Consider the following 23,621-nt stretch of genomic DNA (forward strand, 5'->3'; position numbering starts at 1 on the left):
CCATAGCCCCAGAGACTCTGGAGGCTGAGGCAGGAAGATTGTAAGTTCAAGATTGCAAGTTGTACATGACAGCAGAATAGATTTTGACACACTGTACACAAATGGAGCACAACTTCTTCCTCTGGCTGAACATGATGTAGTCACACTGGTTGTGCAATCATACATGTATATAGGGTAATAATGTCCATCTCACTCCCCTGTCCTTCCCACCCCCACATTCCTCTCCTTACTCCTCTCTGCCAATCTAAATTTCCTCCATTCTTCCCTACCCCCATCCCACCCAGCTGTTGTGGATCAGCATCCGCTTATCAGAGAAAACATTCAACGTTTGATTTTTGGGGATTGGCTTACTTTGCTTAGCATGATTCTCCAACACCATCCATTTACTTGCAAATGCCATAATTTCATTCTTCTTTAAAGCTGAGTAATATTCTATTGTGTGTGTGTATATATATATATATATATATATATATATATATATATATATATATACCACATTTTCTTTATCCATTTACCTGTTATACTTTAGCTACCTTGAATTGAGTTGCTATAAATATTGATGTGGCTACATCACTATAGTATGCTGATTCTATTAAGTCCTTTGGGTATAAACCCAAGAAGTGGGATAGCTGGGTCAAATGGTGGTTCCATTTCCAATTTTTCTGCAAAATCTCCGTACTGTTTTCCAGAGTGGTTGCACTAATTTCAGTCCTACCAGCAATATATGAGTGTGCCTTTTTCACCACATCATCGCCAACATTTATCGTTGGTTATAGTCTTGATAATTGCCATTCTTACTCGAGTGAGATGAAATCTTAGAATAGTTTTAATTTGCATTTCCCTAATTGCTAGATATGTTGAACATTTTTTCATATATTTTTTGATAAATTGTATTTCTTCTGTGAAGTGTCTGTTCAATTCCTTAGCCCATTTATTGATTGGATAGTTTGGTGTTAAGTTTTGTTGTTTTTTTTTTTTTTTAAAGAGAGAGAGAGAGAGAGATTTTTTTTAATATTTATTTTTTAGTTCTCGGTGGATACAACATCTTTGTTTGTATGTGGTGCTGAGGATTGAACCCGGGCCGCACGCATGCCAGGCGAGCGTGCTACCGCTTGAGCCACATCCCCAGCCCGCGGTGTTAAGTTTTTTGAGTTCTTTATATATCCTGGAGATTCTAACTCTTTAATTTCTGAAACAGAACTTTGGGAAGTGGCTAAACCCAATGAGTTTGATGTTCTTTCCATTGCAATATAACCCATGATTTGACCTAGACATACAGGTCCGGAAAGTGACATCACCACATTGTTCAGAAGAGTCTAAAAGACTAAAGATTTTAAGTAAATGGAGTGACTACCTTGGCATTTGGGTGTTTTCAGGAACAAAGATAGGATTATAGACTCAGAGTCATGCCCAGGTGCCCTTTACGCTCTGCCAGGGGAGCTTAGCTCCAGCCACAGACTCCAGCACTGGCCTGGTTTAAAGCAGTATGAGAAACGAGGATGGACCATCATTCCCATCTCTCTAAGTATTGTGGAACATAGCATGAGAAGTGGTTTGCCTTCAGTGAGCTTGCAGGCGAGGAGAGGAGGCGGTCACATTGGCAGTATATAGAGGACCACAGGAGATCATATTAACAGACAAATGTCAATTGTTCTGTGTCCCAAGAGTGGGGAGTGTGTGGGGACTGGAGGAGGTCCCCAGCTGCATCAGGGGTCCCAACCTGAATGGGGCTTGGAGGCTGGGTGGGGTGGACATGGGCAGGGGCTGGGGGAAGTGTAGCAGGATGCTTGGGAGGACCAATTTGGAATAAAATGCTGGTGTTTGGGGAGGTTCAGAGGAACACTGGCAGAGCAAAGCAGAAGAACTACTGGGTAAAAGCATCATTTAAAGTTACTCATTAGGAGGTCTGAGAGACCCCATGCAAACTGTGTCCTGTGGTGCAGGTAAAAATGTTGATATGTCTGTGTCTTCTGTCTGTTTTCTAACACACACTTCTAAGTATCTCTGAGACTTTCTCCTTGGTTCATGGGAGTTCATAAAATGCAAAGATATAGCAGCTCCTGTAATACTTGTTTTTGTGTTATGAGTCAAACCTTAGGAAGCAATATAAATAAATACATAAAAGGTGCATTGTATAAATGGTATTATTCTGGGTAATATCTTCATTTCTTGAGCTATTTGTAATTAACATTGTTTGCACATGAAATTCTACAACAGGTGCTAAAAACAAACTTATTCTGTTGTCAGAGATTTTAGTAATAAATAGAGGCTCCAAAATGGTTCCTTTCCAACCAAGGCTCTTATCATTATAAATTTAAACTTTGAATTAACTACAAACCCTCAAATGCCTTGCTTTGGGGCCCATTTTACCATCTGGTTGAGCTTGTAACTATCTTCTTTCCCAGAAATGATCATTGATTTTGATGTGCATTTAGAAGCTAATGTGAAAAGCTATTAAAATATGTGTTTTTGAGGTTTCATGTTTGCTTCTAGGATAATGCATTAGCAAGAGTTATTTCTAGCAGGAATCTGCCTCCTCACATTATTGTTGACGAGTCTCTGTTCAGCTATTTCGAGCTCCAGGCTAGAGTGGATAGTACTTTTGAGCTACACTGTGTGGTAGTTTTAAACACTCTGTTCTGCTTTTAGTACAAAAATGGATTAACTCAGACATGACGCTGTAATGGAATTTTTGTTGGCTTGGAAGACATTGTGCCAGTCTACCTTTGTAACCTCTGCGACAAAAGGGTTTGAGGAGATCAATAGAATGCATCTTGGATGAAATTAAAAAAAAATTTAAATTCATTGGGGTAGAGGATGAAGGAAAAGGACAAGAAATCTTTGGTATTCACAATGCTAATCCAGGGGTGAAGTGTTGGAGTTCTGTACCCTGAGTCTCTAGCACGATGCAGCCTAGGAAGAGACAGGTTTGCGCTGTCACAGGCAGAGTGGGAACAGGTTTTTACCTCCCCTGGGATAAAGTGGCACTTGTAGAGCACATGGCCCTTATCCTCAGAAAGGAAAGGGGGTAACCGGGTCTCAGGCTCCCACTTCACAGGGCAAGTTCAGAAGGCACCTCGTGTCCTGTGATGGGCTGAACACGGGCAGAATGCCAGGCAGTTGGCTCTGCCTAACAAGCAGAAGAAAGGACCCACCAAAGTCTGCTGCTCCCCAGTTAAAAGTTCTTGGGTTGCTTAAAACTAAATTGAAGACATTGGTTATGTTTTCTGCAGTCCCTCCCGCCCCCTCACTCTGACTTCACCAAGACCCAAGCGAGGGCAGCCGCATAGCAGAGATGTGCAGACCTCTGCCACAGAGGGAGGGAAGATTTTCCATGTTCCCCCAAACCCACCTTTGGGCAGAGTTTTAAGTATGACCTGTTCTGCCAGATGTCTGGCAATATGAACTGGTTGACAGGCAGATGGAATGTCGCTGAGATGGATTTGTTGGAACATAAGATGAAACTGCTGTTTTTAGACGGTTCAAGAAATCCTTGCTGCTGCTGCCCGGTTCATGCCACTAAAGCGCTCTTCTGTTTTCACCCTTACCTCACACCTCTGAGCTTTGTTCTCCTCCTGCTCCAGGGTATTTTTACAACCTGGGCAGCCCTTGTTCTTTTTTTATTTATCTAATTTTATTTTTTTACAGTCTGTTTTTTTTTAAATATGCCTGTTACTAATTTCACAGCTTTTATGTAAAGTTTCTCAGATGTACGTATCACCCCCTAACTAGTAGTCGATTGTAGTTCATAGTTTGCAGAGAATGAATTCCAGAGTTCTATCAACACAGCGCAGGGCTGTTTGTACCAGACTGTAGAGATGGCAAAGCAAGACAAGACTGAGTGGGGCCTTGAGTGGAGAGTGTTTCAATAATTGATCATAGAGAAGAAAGCAATTCATTCCTTCCACTGGCTGCCCTATGTTTTAATGAAAGGAATCTCTGCTTTTCCCTGGGCTTATGTTAACTTTCATCTACAGCAAACACAGGTGGAACCCCTAAAGTAAGAAATCTAAATATATCCTACTGAGGTTTGCTTTGATCTTACGAATTGTGACTTTTGTGGTCTTGTAGATGGGAAAAAATTTTTGCTTCATGCCATCAATTAAAAGTATTCGCTAAGCTGTTCATATAAAACAGACCAAAGCTTTTTGTAAAAATAAATAAATAAATAAATGTTCAACTTCAGGTATTTTGGGTTGAGAAGAATAATGCTTTTGTCAGTTTTGTCAGAGTGCAATTTTCAGAAAGTTTATAACTCTTATACAAACACAGAATGAGCACGTGTCAGGGATTTATTTAACTCGTTAATGAGGGAGCCAGCAGAATGTAATGCTGCTTTGAAGGAAAACCAAAGGGTTGGGTTATACAGGCCTTCAGGAAAGGATGTTGCAGTGAGATGCTGGGTAGTTGGAGAACTGATCACTGCTTCAGCAGGATGCTAACACCTGGCTGAAGTCGTCTGCAGCTCCCTGGGCAGAGTTAAAATTAGCTTCCAAAGTCTGGGCCTTGAATCAATGGTAAAAAGCGTGTCAAACTCTGATCTAGACTCGCTGGATAATGAAATAATCCTGTGTGAGCTGTTTTTTGAAGTTCTCAATAGTTTTATTAGTGCACATTAATGACAAAGAACAGCAGGTTTCGTGTGTCGTGTTCTGATATGCATACAACATAATTTGGTCACTCCCATCCCCCATTACCCACTCCTGCCCACCTGTTTCCCTGGTCCCCTTCCTCTTCACTAATAATCTCCCTGATACATTCCTGGTGTCTTTTTACCCCCTAGATTCTACATATAAGGGAAAACATGAAATATTTGTCTTTCTGAATTTGGCTTATTCAGCTTAACATGATCTCCAGTTCCATCCATTTTGAGGCAAATAACTTGATTTTGTTGTTCTTTATGGCTGAATAATACTCCACTGTGTTTGTGTACCATATTTTCTTTATCCATTCATTTGTCAAGTTGGGCTGATTTCCTAATTTGTCTATTGTGAATTGTGTCTCAATAAACATGTAGGTTTCTCCATAGTATACTTTTTAATTTTTTTCAGATATATACTGAAAAGTGGTATAGCTAGATCACATGGTAGTTCTAATTTTAATTTATTTAGGAACCTCAATACTAACTTCCATAGTGGCTGCACCATTTTACATTCCCACCAGCAGAGTACAAGCATTCCTCCCACCCACATCCTTGCCAGCATTTATTGTTATTTGTATTCTTGATAGCTGTATTTCTGACCAGGGTGAGATGGATTCTCAGTTTAGTTTTGATTTGCATTTTCCTGATGGCTAAAAATGTTGAACGTTTTTTCTTATAATTATTGATCATTTGTACTACTTCTTTTGAAACATGTCTGTTCCTGCATGCGCTATTAAGGAATGTCCAGAACGACATTGAAAAAACATGCTTCCTCCCTGTACCTTGTTAAAGGTGTTATTAGGTTTTGGATAATTTTTCTTAATATCAATGAAAGGTGAGCTTTCATTGATATGATGTACCTAGAGCAGTCAGATTCATAGAGCATATAACAGCGGCTTCCAGGGGCTGGAGGGAGGAAAGAAAAATGAGTAATCGTTTATGGGGCACAGAGTTTCAGCTTTGCAAGAAAAATGAGGATTCTGTGGTGGAGGATGGTATTGTGACAGTATGAATGTGCTCAGGGCCACCGAGCTGTCTACTTAAAAATGATGATGATGGCTCATTTTATGTTTCATATGAATATTCATATTTTATGTTTCATAATCATCCTAATCATTTTTAAATTTTATATATGTATATCATCAGTTAAAGTATTTGTAGATGAGCTAACATTTAGGCATATGAAGAAAAAGTTATGATTCTTCATCATCCTGAGAGAACCAACTTAATAACCCTCTGTTTTTGTGAACTTGCTTTCCTTGGCATGATATAGCACCATGCTCTGGTTTTATGTATTGTTCTGATTTAGTTTTTTTTTTTTTTTATTTAATGCCAGCTCCATAGACTAAACATGCCATAATTTATTCAACTATTGTTGCACTGATGTAAATTCAGGTTGGTTCCAATCTTTTTCTTTTCTTTTCTGCCAGTGCAAATACCATTTATAACAAAATTCTATGCAGAAGAACAAGGCTGAAGGGCAGGGTCTGCACAGTGACAGGTAGAAGGCAGAAGAGGAATGGGTCTGAGAAACATGTTATTGAGGGAATAGATTAGATTTAGTGGCCAGTTGAAAATATTGTTATAAGAATGGGAGAAAGGCTGCAGCTGCTGATTTATTGCAAGGAAACAGAAGTAGTAAAGCAGATTTTAAGGTGGGGTTTCAGGGGAGCTGAGAGGATAGGACCTTTTGGAAAATGCTGAGCTTGAGATGGGCTGTGCTGTGGGTGCAGCTGCACCTTGGGTCTGAAGCCTGCAGGAGACGTTTCAGACAGAGATCAGACTGATTTGAGAATCCTTTGCACAAAGTCTCAGCTAAAGTGGTGAGGTCTGTCCCCAAGAGGCCTTAAATTTTAGGAAAGGAGATAGTGTCCCTGGGGGTTACCTGTATATAGGGGCGTGGCTGCTGAGACTGAGCTGGAATGTTCAGAGATAAAGAGGAGGAAAGAACCTGAGATCGTGCCACCACTGTTCCAATCTTGGGAAAGTAAAAATGTTAAGTATCGTTCATGTATTGGCCACATGAACTTTCCCTCTCATTGCCTGTCACATGTGCCCATAAGGACTCAGACCCCTGTGAGTCTCTCTTGAAATGCTGGTTTCCTTGCTGTCCTAAACACCAGGAAAAAGCTGACATAGTTTGGTAAGCCAACTTGGGCCACTGCTTTGAAATCAAGGGAGAAGCCAAATCAAATCACAATGGGGTGAAGTTTGCATCTCTTGAGAGTTAAAAAGTCATTTTTTAAAATAAAAGTTCAGAAAAGCTAGGACTTAATAAAGAAGAGTTTCACAAAATCATGTGAACCAGAAAAGACGGCATGGAGAGAGACCCTAAGGAAGGCCCAGAGAAATTCCACTGCCTTCAACATTAGCTTTGAAACTGTCTCAACAATGTATGTTGGCATGAAGATGATCCTGTTGTCACCAGATCTTTTTATAAACAATCCATGAATTTTTGTACCCAGACTATATGTTTGGAGGAGAGAGTAAAGAGAGGGACTAGTGAATTAAAGATTTGAGAAGTAACCAATTTTGGAAGAGTAACCGAGTCATCAGAACTGCTAATGTCCCTGAGGAGGGAAACTGGTAGGGCCCTGCCAAGTTGGAGATAGGATTCAATTGTGTTCCCAGGCTGGGGACGTGGCTCAGTGATAGGGCTCTTGCCTGGCATGTGCAGAGTTTTCTGTGACACCTCTTTATGCCACTCATTGTTTCTTGTTTTTGGAGGAATTTGTGGTCAGAATGAGGCTAGTCCATCCTTGGGCTCCTGCAGCCCACTTGGTAAGGAAGGAGCAGGTGTGAGATCTGTGGGGCAGGAGGCGATGCTGGCAGGTTAGAGGAGGCAGCAGGTGGTGGACTAGCTGTTTTCCAGAGAATATGATCACAGTAGTATTTATAGTGTGGTTGGTTTCAGGCGTGGTGGACTCCAGCCATAATCTTGGGTTACTTAATTATAAATTGCAAAGAAAGTCATAGGGGTGGAGTGTTGGGCTAAACAAAGACAGATGAGTTCACAGTGTAAAGCTCATTTGTGGCTTCTGTGTCACCTTGAATATCTTTCAGAGTGCTAACCAAGGGTGGGGGAGGAGCTACTTCCATCAGAATCTGGGCTCTTCATTAATTCATCAGGTGCATTAATAAGTTTTGGGAACTAATCAGGGGGAACCCTGGAGGTGTTCTTGAATCTCCTTTGGAAAGCATTTTAGTGACTGAACTCACCTTGTCCCCTCTCCACCTGAGTGCCCCTTCCAGGAATCATCAAGAATCCTGGGTTGTTTGCCTAAGAGCTTTAATTATACAGGAGTCACCTGAGCCTGGGGATGGAGAGGTGAAGGCCAGAGGTTCCCAGCTTTAGCTGTTACTTCTCAGTCTGCCAGTGGAAAATCCTTACTATCAAGGTTTTGCTTTAGGCTTTATTGGGGACAGGTTGTTGTGACCTGCTTGGATCTGGTCTGAACATGCAGACCGGCCCAAGTCCCTGGCATCCCAAGACCTGCTTGTTTGCATCAGCTCCAAATTTCACAGCTGTGCAGTTTTGAAAGAGATACCAAAATCCAGACACAAAGAAGCGTTCTCTTTTGTATGTACTAAGGTCACGAATGACAGTTTTATCCTAGACATGTCCCCTTTTCTTTCTTCTTTTGCCCGTCCATTTTTGTCTCTCTCTTTCTAATACGTGAATAATCGGCTTATCCTATTTACTGCATAAAGAGAAAATTCAATGTCTCAATTTTTCATAGCTATGGGAAAGTATTTCCAGAGTGTGAAAAAGTAGCTATTGGAAATTTCAGTCACTGCTTTTGGTATAATGGGAACTTATTACTCAACTCAGTAACAATCTTGGCTCAAACCACGCAGTTGTGAGGGCAAGCAGTGGGCACCTTTCCTAATAGCACTGCCAGGGACACCTTTCTTCATATTTGAGACAACCTGAACCCAGCATATCTTTCCATCAAAGGCTGTTTGATCACCTCTAAATCTTAGACATGCCACGAAAGCGGTTGAGGCCCAGCCAGTGGATTTTACTTGTGTGAGATATTGCGTATCTCCCAAGGGGAGGGAGCAAGAGAGAAAGCAGAGCCCTGCAATAAATAGCTCTTTGTATCCGTCCCCTCCCCTAGCCCCAAACCATTGAAACCACAGTGAGCAACCAGCATTCAGTTGAAGGCCACTGATGCCAGCACTTGCCAGATGATGACCAGATGTGAACTTGTCTTTCTGCAGTGTGTGGCTGTGACCTGGCCCAAGGGGGCTTCTTCATAAAGAACGGGGAGTACCTCTGCACCCTGGACTACCAGCGGATGTATGGGACACGCTGCCATGGCTGTGGGGAGTTCGTGGAGGGCGAGGTGGTGACTGCCCTGGGCAAGACCTACCATCCCAACTGCTTTGCTTGTACAATCTGCAAGTAAGTGATTATCTGCCCAAGTCTACAGCTTCCTCCAACAGAGAGACACTGGTTTTAGCCATTCAAGCTTGGGATGGCTCTTTTGGTCTTGAGTAGCACTTAGTTTTTAAATGTCTCTTTTTTAATATTCTCTTCCTGTTGTATTTTCAATCTTAGTCAAAAATGTAATTTGGTTTGGTTTGGGAAACTTTATACATGATGTCCTCTACAAAGTAACACGACATGACTTTAAGTGGCTTGAAACCAAGACTTCAGGCAGCTCCAAACATTTAGAATAATGAAAATATTGGAGGAAATGGACAACTGCTTAGAAGGAAAAAGCTTATTTGGAAGTATATGTTCTTTCACACGTATGTTTGCATGTCTGGGTTTAAAATAGTCTCTTTATGGCTGATATTGGCAAACTATGGCCCACAGGCCAAATGAGGCCCAATGTCTGTTTTTGTAAATAAAGTTTTATTGGCACACAGCCACGCCCATTTGTTTGCATATCATCTGCAGCTGCTAAGGAGAGTTGTAGGCCTGTGACAGAGACCATGTGGTCCACAAAGCCTATAAGGACATTTAGAATCTTCTTTTAGGGAAAGGAGTTTGCCAACCCCTGCTGTCTAGGTATCTACCTTCCAAAGTTAAAACTTAACTGCACAAACCAGTTTGATTAAAATGATCAGTCTAAGAGAAGAAGGAAACTGTGAAATGTGAGTGGGAAATTTTGCTGTTGTGTTGTGAGGGAAACAGATCATAAAACTAAGATGGGTCTGACTCTCCTGACCAGGAGACTTGCTGACAAGGGGCAGCTACTGTGTGGGTCAGTTCCAGTTCAGTATTCCCATGTCCTCTGGCACCCAGCTCCCTCTCACTTGGCCTATCTGAAACTGCCATTCAGAGGTGGAGTTTTGTTTTGGTTTTCAGTGTTTCATGTTTCTAAGTCAGAGAGATGTCAACTCTGGAAGGGTAGATTTAATATTGCATAATCAACAAGATGATACATGACAGGTGAAATACTCTTAACAAAATTATTTAAGTAAGTTCATAGCAGTTAGCCCATTTCTTAATTACATATTTTAAAAATCATAATTAAGAAATTCTAGATTCATAATCTAATCATTTTCTGATTTAATCAAGAGTGAAACTCCATCCTGTCTCCTCCCTTTTCAGGCTGTGGCCCACAGCCCGGTCAAGGGTCCTGGGCTGACCATGGAGGAGACCCAGGTCCGAGCCCCTCTTCCTGGGTTGAGTTGAGATTTTTATGAATAGCTTTTCAAGGAAGTGGCCTCTGCTATAAAAGAAAGGGCTGTGCACTAGCTGAGAGAGATCCCCAAAGTCTGGCCAGTCACTATAACTTCTGGATTGGATAGGGCTGGGATCTCTTTAAAAACATCAATTTCTATCCTGCTTTTCTGCTAAGACACACATAACAAATAGTAGTTTCTGGAGGGTTCCCACTGTGAAGTTACCCAGCCCCCTTGGTCCGGGTAAACTCTGAGGGCCCTTCTGTTCTTGATCATGAGAGATCATGGTCTTAAAATTGGTGTACTGATGGCCAGACATTTACCAATCAGAGCCCTGTCCCTGGACATGTGAGGCAGCAGAGATGTTGCTGTTGCTACAGGTTGAGTATCTCTTATCCAAAATTCTTGGGAGTAGAAGTGTTTTGGACATCAGATTTTTTTTTTTTTTTTTTGGAACATTTATATAGGTGATATCTTGGGGACCTAAGTCGAAACATGGAATTCATTTTTCGTATGCACCTACACAACATAGCCTCAAGGTAATTTTATACAACACTTTTAGTGCACCTGCATTTTGACTGTGGCCACAGGAGGATAGCTGTGGAATTTTCCACCATGGCATTTTATTGGCACTCAAAAATGTTTCAGATTTTGGAACATTTCGGATTTGTGGATTTAGGTTGCTCAGCCTGTATTATAGGGCTGTGGCCACTGCTGCTTCTAGATGATGATAACTCTACCTGAATTGAGGCCTCCTTTGGGTTCACAAGTTGTGTTCATATAGAATTTAACTGAACCCTGTTAGAAATTCTTTGAAGTCAATTTGGAATTAATGACCCTACTTTTGAGTGACTGAGTCTCAGAGTTTAAGGGACTTTTGTAGGTTAACAGTTGAAGGCTAAAATTTGAACTCAGGTTTTCTTCCTCGAAATCCAGTTCTCCTCCTACTACAAACATTCATTCAAATAACAGAAGGAAGTGAGCCCATATGATCAGAGGATGTAGGGAGAGAGGAAAGTATTGGAAAGAGTGCTACAAGTTACAAAACTTCAAGTTCAGAAGCCTGGCCACACATTGAACACTGGTCTCTGGGTTGTGCCATAGAGGATTCATGTCTAAAAAAATAAAGTGTGGATGAGAAGGGGGCCTGGACTTGGGTGAGGTAAGCAAGGATCCTGGAGTGCAGGATGTAAAGGGGGCTTGTTCTGGGCATCTTGCGAGTGCTGGTCAACCCTGGAGAGTGGGCATTTCTCGACATGTTGAGCTACAGGTGCCTCGATTGCCTCTCCCCAGTCCTGGCCCTCCTCAGAGGCAGAAGAATCTGTGCTTGTTGAGTTGCTGTGTTGATGGGCCCTTAAGCCTCCTTACAGAATGGACTTGAGGCCTGTTCAGGTTTAACTTGTCAGTGTGAAGCCATAGACCCTCTGGCACCCACCAGAGCAGTGATTTTGCTTATTAAAGACAGAGTTAAGTGCTAAGTTGGTAGATGCCATCTGCACCTGTCTAGTCTCCATCACTGGTCAACCCAGGCAAGTCTCTTACCCTTTCTGGGGCTTATTCAGATGATGAAAAATGATAGCACCACAGCAGAGAGAGGGCCCCATCTCTTCTTAGGACTTTGAATAATATTTGAGGGTATACAAATATAAAGCCCATGCCAGGCATAGTGGCACACCTATAATCTCACCAGCTCAGGAGGCTGAGGCAGGAGGATTGCAAGTTCAAAGCCAGCCTCAGCATCTTGGCAAAGGCCCTAAGCAACTCAGTGAGACCCTGTCTCTCTATATAAAATATAGAAAAGTGCTGGGGATGTTGCTCAGTGGTTAAGTGCCCCTGGGTTCAATCTCAGGTACATATTTAAAAAAATACACACACACACACACACACACACATATTGCCCTTCTTGATTACTGGCACCAGACACATTTGTGGAGTTAAGACCAAGTTTACCTGTGCATATAGTCAATCACCAGCTGTTAGGTCACAGACAGGTGACTAAAAAGGGAGATAGCAGCCGAGAAAGTAAAAACTAATGTCAAGAAGCTCAGACTTGCTCTAAACAATTGCTTCTGACTCTGATTCATGATGTCTCGCTGTGAGTTTCACATTTCCTAATTGACAGGGTCACACATTTAAAAACTCATGTTGATGAAGATTGTTGGCCAATTGGCCAATTGCAAGTTAACAGAAATGGAAACTGTGTGTCATTTGTTAACTAATGACTTGTTTTTAAAGGCTGTCTCTTGGTGAACTGGGATGAGAAATGGTAACTGAAGAAGGTGGTATTTTGTGGCAATGTGCTATTATTGATGAATGTCTAATGTAAAAGGAAAGTGTCATTCTGAAAAGAAGCTACTATTAATTCTTAAACAGATATTTTCAGCCTGTCCTATTTCTCTTGGCTTATAAAGAACTGGGTCCCCAGGACTGTGCAATACTCCGATGTCCAGGAAGGACAAAATCTAACTCAGCATAGTTATCACAGCACTCTGGGTGTGGTCCCATGGAACTGAAAGAGTTCATGCTTGGCCTATAACCAGTTCTGCTGGGGAGAGGCCCTGCACTTAGCTGGAATTCACGGTATTTAAAAGGTTTCTTGGTGAAGATTTTCCATTTGGAAATTTACTGTCCTGTGTGCCTGCTGGGTGACTTGTTGGGACATCCCTCCACTAAGGAGTGGAGGTAAATCATTCCGTTTTACTATCTAGTTGCCCATAAAAACCAGTGCCTTCTCTTTTCTACTCATAATGAGGTACATTTATTTGTTTGGACCATATCCAGCTGGCCGGCTTGGGCATGACTGCATTTCAGACATTTTTAGCTGATGCTCCTCCAGTAAATAAATTTGCACCAGAGGGCAAGTTGAAGACACAAGGAAGGGGAATGAAGTTTCTGAAGTAACCTTGAGGACTGTGTCTTTCTGTCTCTAGGCGCCCGTTTCCACCTGGAGATCGAGTCACGTTCAATGGGAGAGACTGCCTTTGTCAACTGTGTGCACAGCCGATGTCTTCCAGCCCCAGTGAAGCCACCTGCTCCGGCAGTAAGTGCTCTGGTGATCTGATGGCAGGAACACCTCTGTAGCTCAAGGGTGAGGGTGGCTTGGGAAGGTTCCTCTCTTCTTGAGAACCCCTGTTAGCTAGAGCCACGACCAGTGCTTTCTGGGACATTTTCCATTGATAAACGTGATGTTTGGTGAAGCCTCCACTTAAATCCAGGCCGGGGGAAGCAGCTCCAGTACTTCACAAAGACATAAATAGAGTTGGACATCAAACTGTCGTTTTTGACAGTCCATGAAAGAGAAATAATCATAAAACCTTGCACTGGAAATGCCCATCATGGAGGTTGAGATGGGAGAACATTTGGTGGCGATGTGCTGGAATAGCTATCTCCACTCGCCTAAGGTACCGATGCAGCCATTTCTGCTTACTCTTTTTTTTTTTTTTTTTTAAAGAGAGAGAGAGAGAATTTTTTAATATTTATTTATTTTTTTTTAGTTCTCGGCATACACAACATCTTTGTTTGTATGTGGTGCTGAGGATCGAACCCGGGCCGTACGCATGCCAGGCGAGCGCGCTACCGCTTGAGCCACATCCCCAGCCCTCTGCTTACTCTTCAATAACCTTTATTTACCTCGAAGACTCTGACATTTGTTCATCTGAGAACTTGCTCAGTACCTACAACATGTGTTCTCTGAATGGAGATACAGAGGAGCAAAACCACCCCTCCCAGCTCAGGAGGCCTGCTTGCTCCTGAGAGCACATAGACAAATGCATACACAAAATATCTAATATGTGACGAAAATGAAAGTAGAAAATTAAAGCAGAGTCAAGGGACAGCATTTCTAATGGCCAATCAGACAAGGCCTCTTTCAAAAGGCAGCACTCAGGGCTTTGAAGGAAGTGTGGGAAGAAGGTATTTGACATACATCAGGAGAGTCATCATTATTTATGACAAGGGCTTGTCTTACCTGTAAGGATCCAAGGAGAACCAGTTTTCCTCTCCCTTCCCCAATATGGTGGCACATTGTACTTTTCTTCTATTATATCCATCCGAAATAACACTGGGTAGATCAGTTAATAACTTTTGTAAGTCAATGTATTCTGAACTCTGGGTACCAAGTTAGGAAGTTCTACATCATCTCTTTCCCGGGGCATTAGGAGTCTTTGAGAAACCTGGAATAATCCTCCTTCAACTCTGTGAATCTTAATATATAAGAATGAGATAAGTCATTGCTACTCAGAGGAATTTTGTGCAATTCACAACAATGATTCCAAATCTTCCTATTAAAGTGGAAGACATATACTTTTAAAAATAAGAATGTTCTTATCAAAGCATTTGCATGAGATTAGATCTTGACCATGGAAGGAAATCTATGTATTCCTTATTCGGGACACTACTGGATTCTGAGCATGTGATTTATGTGACCTGTGGATGAGTGACAGCAGCCTGGGCAGGACAATCACTACACAGCAAGGCAATACCCTGGCCCCTAGTGAGGTTTCAAGTCCTTTGCTTTTTACCCTGTCCTAAGCCCAAAGGAAGCAGTTAGCCCCAGGTTGTTGGGAAGGTGACCTGGGTGGAAATAGTCACCCCATTATTTAGGAGGGTTTACCATGAAAAATCATTACTAAAAACTTTGGAGGAATTCATCAGTCTAGTTAAGAAAAGGAGGTTTCTATGAGTCCTTGGATCTGACGACAGCCATAGCAGAGGGTCATGGCATACAGCCTGCAATAATAGGCATGGACGTGTCCTCAAAGTGTCCTTTGGTCCACTGTTTAGATAAGTGAGAAAATCAAGGCCCATGGATGTACTTGAGGTCACACAGCCGTACAAAGATGCGGTAGGGTCAGATGCAGTTCTTTGGGCCCCTAAATTTTAACTATTTTGTGTCATCTAATACTCCAAATTATTTGGTTTAGGAAACAGAAGCAGATTCTTTTTAAAGACTTTCAGTCCTCTCAGGCTGTACAATTTGGAAGCATGTTCTCTACTCACAGCAACATCAGAATGATTATTCTAATTTTTATTAAAATTTTGGGTTACATTTATAATTTCCATTTTTGTTGTTGTTGTTGTTGTTGTGCTGGGGATTGAACCCAGGGCCTTGTGCATGCTAGGCAAGCACTCCAACAACTGAGCTATATCCCCAGCCCCTATAATTTCCATTTTTATGTGACACACATTTTATACACATAAAAATTAAAGTTAAGTAAAAAAAATGTAATCAATCTCAAATTCATTGTATTTTCAATACAATATTTAACCATTCTTGCTTCTGTGCCAATGGCTGGGCCCAATCCTATTTCTCCCTTTCCTTCCAGTGGGTGCATTCCTATGCAACTGCTTTGGGTCAGAACGTTTTTATTTTTAAGAAGTACTTATCTATTTAGGTAAGTACTCAAAGCCATTTATAGGGTGTGTGGGTGTCTGTGAAGAAGAGAGCTCTTATATATGGATCCACACATGCAAAATGCCCCAGCGAGCCAGGCAGGCACACACATACTACAGCAACGGGAATTTGCAGCAAGTTTCTGAAATTCCTTGGCGCATATTAGAAAGCATTTGGTTGTTATTTGTGGTTCTCCAAGAATTACCCTATGCTTCCAGACCTACTCTGGTGTGACTTCAGTTCCTACTTTAAAAAAAAAAAAAAAGACTTTTGGTCTGGGGCTGTAGCTCAGTGATGGAGCGCTTTGCCTGGCACGTGTGAGGCTCTGGGTTCAACCCAAGCACCATATAAAAATAAATAAATAAATAAAATAAAGGTGTCCATCTACAACTAAAAAAAAATAGTTTTTTAAAAAATCAAATGACTTTTTAAACTTGGCAAAGGGCTTCCTACACAGAAGCAGAAAAACTGACCATATTTTTTTTAGTGTAAAACTCTTTTTGTGATAATGTTCACAGAGTCCATGAAATACATCAAAGGGATAAGAAAAGGGCCGAGATCCTCTTTTCCCTTTAAAATATTCTCTTTGGAAGTGAGTCTGCTCTTCTGAACCAGAATTATTCCATGTTATGTGGCCGGTTTCCCATAGTCACAGGATGTGAGGCAAAAACTACGAGAGGGGACAGAAGCGGGGCAGGGTGGGAAGCAGAAGCTGGGGCGGAGGCTGGGAGGAGAATTTGCACAAGATACTCTCCCTGTGAGCTTGCTGGAAAAAGCTCCCTCTTTGGCTGCTCGGTGGCCGCCATGTCTGTGTTGGTCTGTTTTAAGAAGACCACCCTGTGGAGGCCTCCTCAAAAAATTCTCCTAACATTTACCTCATGGTGTGCCAGCACTGTAGCACCAGTTTACACTATCAACTCATTTAATCCTCTCACACCCCTATAGGTTGGTACTAACTGTGCCTGTTCACAGATGAAGAAACAAAAGGTCATGGAGGTCAAGTAATTTGTCCAAGGTCACATGGGCCCACACCCTAGCCATCTGGCTCCAGATGTCAGGCTCCCTCCCTGATGCTTATTTTACCATGTGGATGTCACTCTCTGATTCTCAAAGACGGGTGCTGAGCCTCAGAGCAGACCTGATGGGTGTGTAGATGGTCTGAGTGTCCTGACCCCAAGGCTGTGTGTACTTTTCTACCTGTTGTCTCCCTGTTGTGTCAAAGTTGGTAAAAAGAAGCCCTCGGGAGGTTATTCCTTGAAACAAGTTGATTCAATAAAAGATTATTGCCACAGATTAGTTTAAATGGTTGCTGCATCCAGCCCAATGCAATTCGATTCCATAAGCAACTGATGTGATCTCAAATGGAGGTGGTAGTGAAAGGTACCTCCTAGGGTTGTGGGGAGCATTAACTTTCTAGCTGATTCATACTGTTTAAAAAATATGCACAGAAGACATTACACTCTACCAGAAAGTCAAGTACAGTCCTCTGCAAATTAATTCTACCTCATTTTGGTGTATTTTCCTGTACCTGAGGGACTGGATTCCCACAGGCTAAGGAGCAGCACAAACCTGTGTGGCACCCTAGTGCATATGGAATCGGGCTTGAATTGTCATTTCCTCCATGGCTCCTGTCTATTTCAGGCACCTGAGCAGGAGTAGGCTGCTGTCTATGATCACCCTTTCCCTTTCCAAGGGTGTCTGACTAGCGTCTGATTGTGTGTGGGTTTGACGATTAACAGGGTGAACACCCCCACACAAATACATCCAAGCCTGTCTTTCTCCCTTCTCTCCTCTACACAGACTTCCATATATAGCATCATCATTATTCTGACTGCAGTTGGATCTCCCACAGGTATCAGGGCAACGGTGTAGTTGGACCAAATTTAAATCATTTCAGATAAAGAGTCACGTGCGTGTTTTCAAACAGGAGGAAGACATTTTCAATCATTTCACTTTTCTGTTTGGTGTACCAGCTCTTCCCAGTTGTAAGATAATTTTCATTTATCTGTAAATGAAACATCTCTCTCAAAACATCATTTTCAAGTTGAGTGGGAACTGTCTGCTGAAGCACCTAACCATAGGTGCAGTGAGGAAGCTCCCCCCTGGGCCAGATCCTAGCTTTCCCACTCACTAGCAGTGTCTACCTCTGTCCTCCTTTTTCTCATCTGTAAAATGGGATGGTCATAGGCACCTGCCTTGTACAATGAAGTGAGTAAATGCATCGAAGTGCTGGTCACTTACAGCTTAACAATACTAACAGTGACCTATTATTGAGGCATTGATTCCCTAATGTTTGTGACAGTCCCAGTCCCCACTTTTTGCACAACTGCTTTTTTCCTTTGCTGTTCATGATAGCTGCCTTTTAAAAACCAGTGGAGTCAGGAATGTATCCACACTTGAAGCCCATGGATTGCTGGAGTTTTGCTCGTGGTAATGGGTTTTATAGCTGGATCCCCAAAAAGAGATCTTCCCTTGTGGATATTAAGGAATGAAATGCTTCAAAGATTCAGGGCACATTGTCAGCACAGGTTAGTGTTCGTTGTTATTCTTTAAGGAAGTGGTGAGGGGAGAACCTAAGCTTAGACTCAGGGGCAGGGCCTGAGGGTTGAGGAAGTGGTTCACATTCCACACCTGCCTCACATCCTGGTCAGGCCTCTTCCTCGCTGTGTAGCCTTGAGCAAGTTACTCAGTGTCTCAGAACCTCCAGGCCTTCATCTACAAACTGGAAAACGGCTACTTCAAGGGGTTGTCATGAGGACCAGCTGCAGTGCTCCTTGGAAGGACAGTCTGCCTGAGGGAACTTGAAGAAGCAGTGCAGGGGGACCCCAGGCTGCATTCTCTGCCCTGAGAAGTGAACCTGGAAGGACAGAGCTGGGGCCAGGTGTAGGAAGGCCTTGAGGAGTTTGGCAACATGGAGCTCCTAAGGATGGTTTTTAACCTAGAGAACAATATTCTAGAATGATCCATGGGGTGATAGTGATAGGGGGGTACAAAATAAAATATTTGGATCAGGGCTGGGAAGACACTGGTGATTATGGTATAGGTAACAGCTGTGAGAAAAGATGATCAGGGTAAATGAAAGGACCATGTTAAGGAAAGATCCAAGGTGCCATTCATTCATTCATCAAACACCTCACTGAACACCTACTAAGTTCCAGGCTCTGTTCTAGGCACCAGCTAAACTCTCACTCAGTTAACATGTTACATTACTGTGACGCATTTCTCCAACTAAGACACCATGGGTACATGCGGACCGCATTTTAATTTTTTACATGAGTGGCCACCTCCACTCCCAAGAGAATGAATTCATTGAATATAAGGACCCTGTTGTCTTTCTTGTGCAAAGCCTACCACATAACATCCTAGATAAACATTCTGGAAATTGAACCAAAGCCTTCTCTACCTTGAAACGAACTCGCGCATCTCCTCTTTTAAAATGATAGGTTTTAAGTGGTTTTTTTTTTTTTTTTTTTTTTTTTGTAAAACAACACAAACAGTACAGGAGGGTACAAAGAAAGATGAGGAGCATCTAAGTTCCATCACCAAGAGATCCCCTCTGAGCATTTTGGTGATCATTCTGGATATTTCCCTAAGTGCTATAGGTTTGTGTGTAATTGTGAATGTGTCCAATTTTATGCACATTTTTTCCCATAGCATTTTGTTCATGTACTTTTTCAAAAGTCATTCTTCCGAATGTCACACAAAAGGTTGAAAGCTTTGAATTTGCTTGTGCCCCTTGGCAAAAGGGCACCCAGTGTTCCCAGCAAACCTGTACCTTAAATGTCTCTTATGGCAGTAATAGTCATATACCCCTGTTCTTGGGACATTGATCTGTTCCACCAGGAGAGGAGCTACTAATGGCAAGACTTGTCCTTAGAGATCAGCACTGTGCACATGGTGAACACAGGACTGTTTGTTTTGTGCGTGAATTGAAAGCATGTCGGGAGAGCTTTTGAGGGAATAAATCTCTCTCCCAAGCCCCAGTGGTGGGGTCTGGCCCTCCTGAAGACGCCTTCGCAGTTTGGTACAGTCATACACAAGTACACAGGTGCATGAGAAGTGACCTAAACGGGCATATTTAAACTCACTTTTATTTTCCCATTTCACAAGGGTTTCCTCTTAGTCACAAGGAGAAATGGTCAGTAATTGCTTGAGATCAATTTGTTGATAACACAGTCACAAGTTTTTAAGAAAGTGGAGGTGTGAGGGAAAGTGTCCCCCAACTTTGTGGTGGACCAGGAGGTCACCTCTCCCAGTGTTTAGGGCACAGGCCTCTGGCCTGGTATGGTGGCTTCAGCTTTCTCTCCTGGGTGGGGAGGGGTGTTGGGAGAGTGGAATTCACAGAGTAGCCAAAGGTTCCTTCCAGAGGAGTGAGGTATGTTGCAAAGAGGGACTTTTATTCTCAGACTTCTCAGGCTGAAATCTTTAACAGAGAGCCCAGAGTGATGCCTCTTCTCACTTCACCTGAGTTTCCTCAGGTAAGAAAGGAAGAAAAGTCCCAGCTTTTCACAGGGAACAGGTACCCCTCACTGAAGCATTGGTTAAAAAGAGCTTTCAGTGAATAGAAAGCTAATGGCATTTGCGGTTTGCTGTTCTCATTTCAGTAGCTATGTGTCTTACATAATAACTAACTTATCAGTGAGGCTGGAATTTTAATGGTTGGAACAGCAGTCATTTTCCCAGGTGAATTTTAATTTTTAAATAGCAGTAAAAAGTCCCTAGCTGTTCAAAAGGATTGCTGTGTATCCCTATAGTTGTATATTCCTAGGGATTTTCCTTGAAAGCATATTTGAAAAATTGCTTATAGTAGTTGTGCCTAGGCACGGAGAGAGAGAAATGGGTAATGGAGGGAAGGAAAATGATTCTTGCTGTATGAAAACAATTTTTTTTAACCTTGTGTTTTTATCTGTGTAAAACCAAAGTATCCCCAAAATGAAATAATGTTAATTTTACAAAGTGAAATGAAAGACCTATCCAGACTGAAGTCTCACTGTAGTCTGCCCTTGCTATGACCTTTAGTCATGTGTATTAAGTGATTGGTCACATGAGGAATGCACAAAAGCTGACATTCTACCCCCTTTTTATTCTTCCTGTCTTTGGAATAGAGTAAACGAACAGCTATTTGCTAATGAGTCCCGAATCTGAGAAGCTGACGTAGAATCAAGTATGGTTTCCTCTTTGGCAAGAACCCATGTGTGCCTAGTGACCATAGCCAGTTAAAGATTTATCATAAAACTCTTCACCAAGTTAAAGTTTATAACTAAATTAGGGAAATAGGCTCACAAGCAAACCTTCTGGGTATAATATTTTTTAATTGAGGTGAAATTCACAGAGCATGAAATTAACCATTTTAAAGCCACCATTTGGGGAGTCCTAGTGAATTCACAGCACTGTGTAGACACTACCTCTGTCTAGTCCCCAAACCTTCTCATCACCTTTAAAGAAAACACTGTCCCTGTTAAGCAATTATTCTCCATTCTGCTCTTCTTCCAGCTCCTGGCAACTTGCAATCTGCTTTCTGTGTGGATTTACCTATTTCCAGATATTTTATAGAAATGAAGTCATACAGCCTTTTGTATCTGGCTTCTAAATGTTTTCCAGGTTCCCACAGATTGCATTGTTTATCAGTACTTCCTTTTGCCGATGGCCAATATTGCAAAGTATGGCTCTATTGCCCATTCGTCTGTTAATGGGCATGCAGGTCATTTCCATCTTTGGCATGGAAATGACCTGCATGCCCAGTGCTGTGATGAAGACACACGAACAAATATTTGTCTACATATTTGTCTTTTGAGCCGTGGTACAGTTTTTAGAGAGGTTTGCTAAAGACTATCAAATCTTAAAAGCAATGGCTGCCAGTTTTCCGAACCTTTCCCAGGAATCTTTGCCCGGTAGTATGGCAGGCCATGGCCTGGGCACCATTGAATGGTGTCAGGTGATGGCAGGTAGCAGAGGCCACCCAGAGCACCCTCTCTTCTTGCTCCTTCTCCCCTTCTTGGTTCTTCTCTTTTCTACCCCTTTTCTTCCTCTGTTGCTGGCTTGAGCAATGACTCCATGGCCACTGCTCAGCCTGTTGGCAGAAATTTGCTCCCCAGTTCTCCAAACTCTCCAGAAAAAGTCTGTTCAGTAGTGCTGAGTTCACATGCTTTGCACCTCAGCCACGTTAACTCTGTCTTCCCTGCAGACATTTGTCCTTTGGAGGAGTGGCTTGGGGATCAAATGATGTTTGCAGGGCATGTCAGAGATTGTAAGCAGAAAGGAGGGCTCCGCAGGTCCACAGGGGCACCCCAGTGTGTGCTCAGTGAGTGCTCCCTCGCCCTGTCCACTGAAGCCCTGCCCTGGACTTTTCACCCATGTAGGTTGAATGGGCTGGAGGTTGCCGTGTGACCATGTTATGATTAGGCGCTGTTTGGCTTTGTTTTGGCTTCCCACTTTCCTCCTGCCATACAGGTAGCATTTTTAGGCAGGAGAGAATCCTGTGTTCTTCATCAGAAACAGTGCTGAGCAGCCACACGGGACAGGTGAAGAAGGGACCAGAAAGCAACGATGTTCTCAGAGCCTGTCCCCCACCAGCTGGCCTTTTGAAATCACCAGTTGGGTATTTTGAAGTTGAGAGTTTACTTATTTTATTTTTTTTTAAGTGTTGGGCTTAGTTTGTTGTTTTTTATAGTTTTTTTTTTTTTAGAGAGAGAGAGAGAGAATTTTTAATATTTATTTTTTAGTTTTCGGCGGACACAACATCTTTGTTAGTATGTGGTGCTGAGGATCGAACCCGGGCCGCACGCATGCCAGGCGAGCGTGCTACCGCTTGAGCCACATCCCCAGCCCCGAGAGTTTACTTATTGAGGTGATGATTTATTCTGTATTTTTTAGTTCTAGTTCCAGAAACATGCATGTACGCACACACACATACACACACACATGAGTTCTCTTTGCTAGGATTTTAAACCTAGAAATTAGAGCAGGTGACAAAACAGTATTAATGTTTATGCTAATATTTTCTTATTTCACATCAAATAAAATCTCTATTACTTCCCCAAGAATATAGACATGTTACAATTTTTTTATTAATTGTCCGGGAAATGGAAGGATCTCTGTTCAAGAGATTTCATATGATATGTAAGGCAACAGATATTGACTTTAGGCAGACATCAAAGTTTTCAGCTCCTAACGGCTTTCAACAGCCTTTCCAAAATACATGTTTTACTTAGTATTTACATTTACCTATCAACTATCTGGCACTGACTGTGTGTAAGACACCCACATCATTCATGCTGGTCCAAGCAGGCCATGAGAAATGAGTCTTCCTAGGCTCATCAGAACGGTTCAACAAGTCCAGTCCTGAGTGCAGGGACAGGTTTCGTGCTGTTTAGAGTCATCCTTCAGTGGTAATTAGCAGAAAATTCAGACTCTCAACTCTAATGCTTTGTATGAGTCTGAGTGGGTACAAGTCCACAATAGGCTTTCTTCTATTTCTTAGGTGTTTTGTGGAAATGCCTAGCAATGCTAAGCTGGGGATTCCTGCCTAATAAATTCTTGATGACTTGGGAGAGAGGGATTCCTGGTCATGAATATAGGAAAGAAACACGCCTAACACGAAAGGGGAAAGCTTTTTGACCTTGAATCTATGACACTCCCAACAGCATTCTTTGGGCATTGGCTTCAGGGATTAGAATTGGAAGTTGGAAAGATGTAAATGGTCTATATTTATGAAATCTCTGGCTAAAGTTTCTACCACTTCACAAGCACATATGATATGGAGAAAGACAGGAGGGAGTTTCAGAGACTAGATTTTAGAGGACTTAGAGGGTGGCTGCTGCCAGGCCTGCCTTCGCCTGTCCTGATGAGGCTGACGGTCTGTCGCTGTCATGGCCCAGGAAGTCCTGTTTGTTGTGCGGTGTTGTTTTCCAAAGACAACAAGAAGCTCCACTTAAAATAGTGCATCAG

The 23,621-nt window shown here is 42.3% G+C and overlaps 1 protein-coding gene across 6 annotated transcripts in view; it reads left to right on the top strand.

Annotated features, from left to right (window-relative positions):
- The window catches only part of Ablim1 (actin binding LIM protein 1), a 279,926-nt gene that overhangs the window by 152,381 nt on the left and 103,924 nt on the right, over positions 1–23,621 (top strand). For all 6 annotated transcript variants that reach the window (XM_071610879.1, XM_071610882.1, XM_071610880.1 and 3 more), the window contains 2 exons: positions 8,867–9,050; positions 13,213–13,322. In XM_071610879.1, coding sequence (XP_071466980.1) covers positions 8,867–9,050; positions 13,213–13,322 — 294 coding nt within the window. The remainder of the gene's footprint in view (positions 1–8,866; positions 9,051–13,212; positions 13,323–23,621) is intronic.

The sequence above is a fragment of the Marmota flaviventris genome, chromosome 4 (assembly GCF_047511675.1).
Source record: "Marmota flaviventris isolate mMarFla1 chromosome 4, mMarFla1.hap1, whole genome shotgun sequence".
Taxonomy (NCBI): Eukaryota; Metazoa; Chordata; class Mammalia; order Rodentia; family Sciuridae; genus Marmota; species Marmota flaviventris.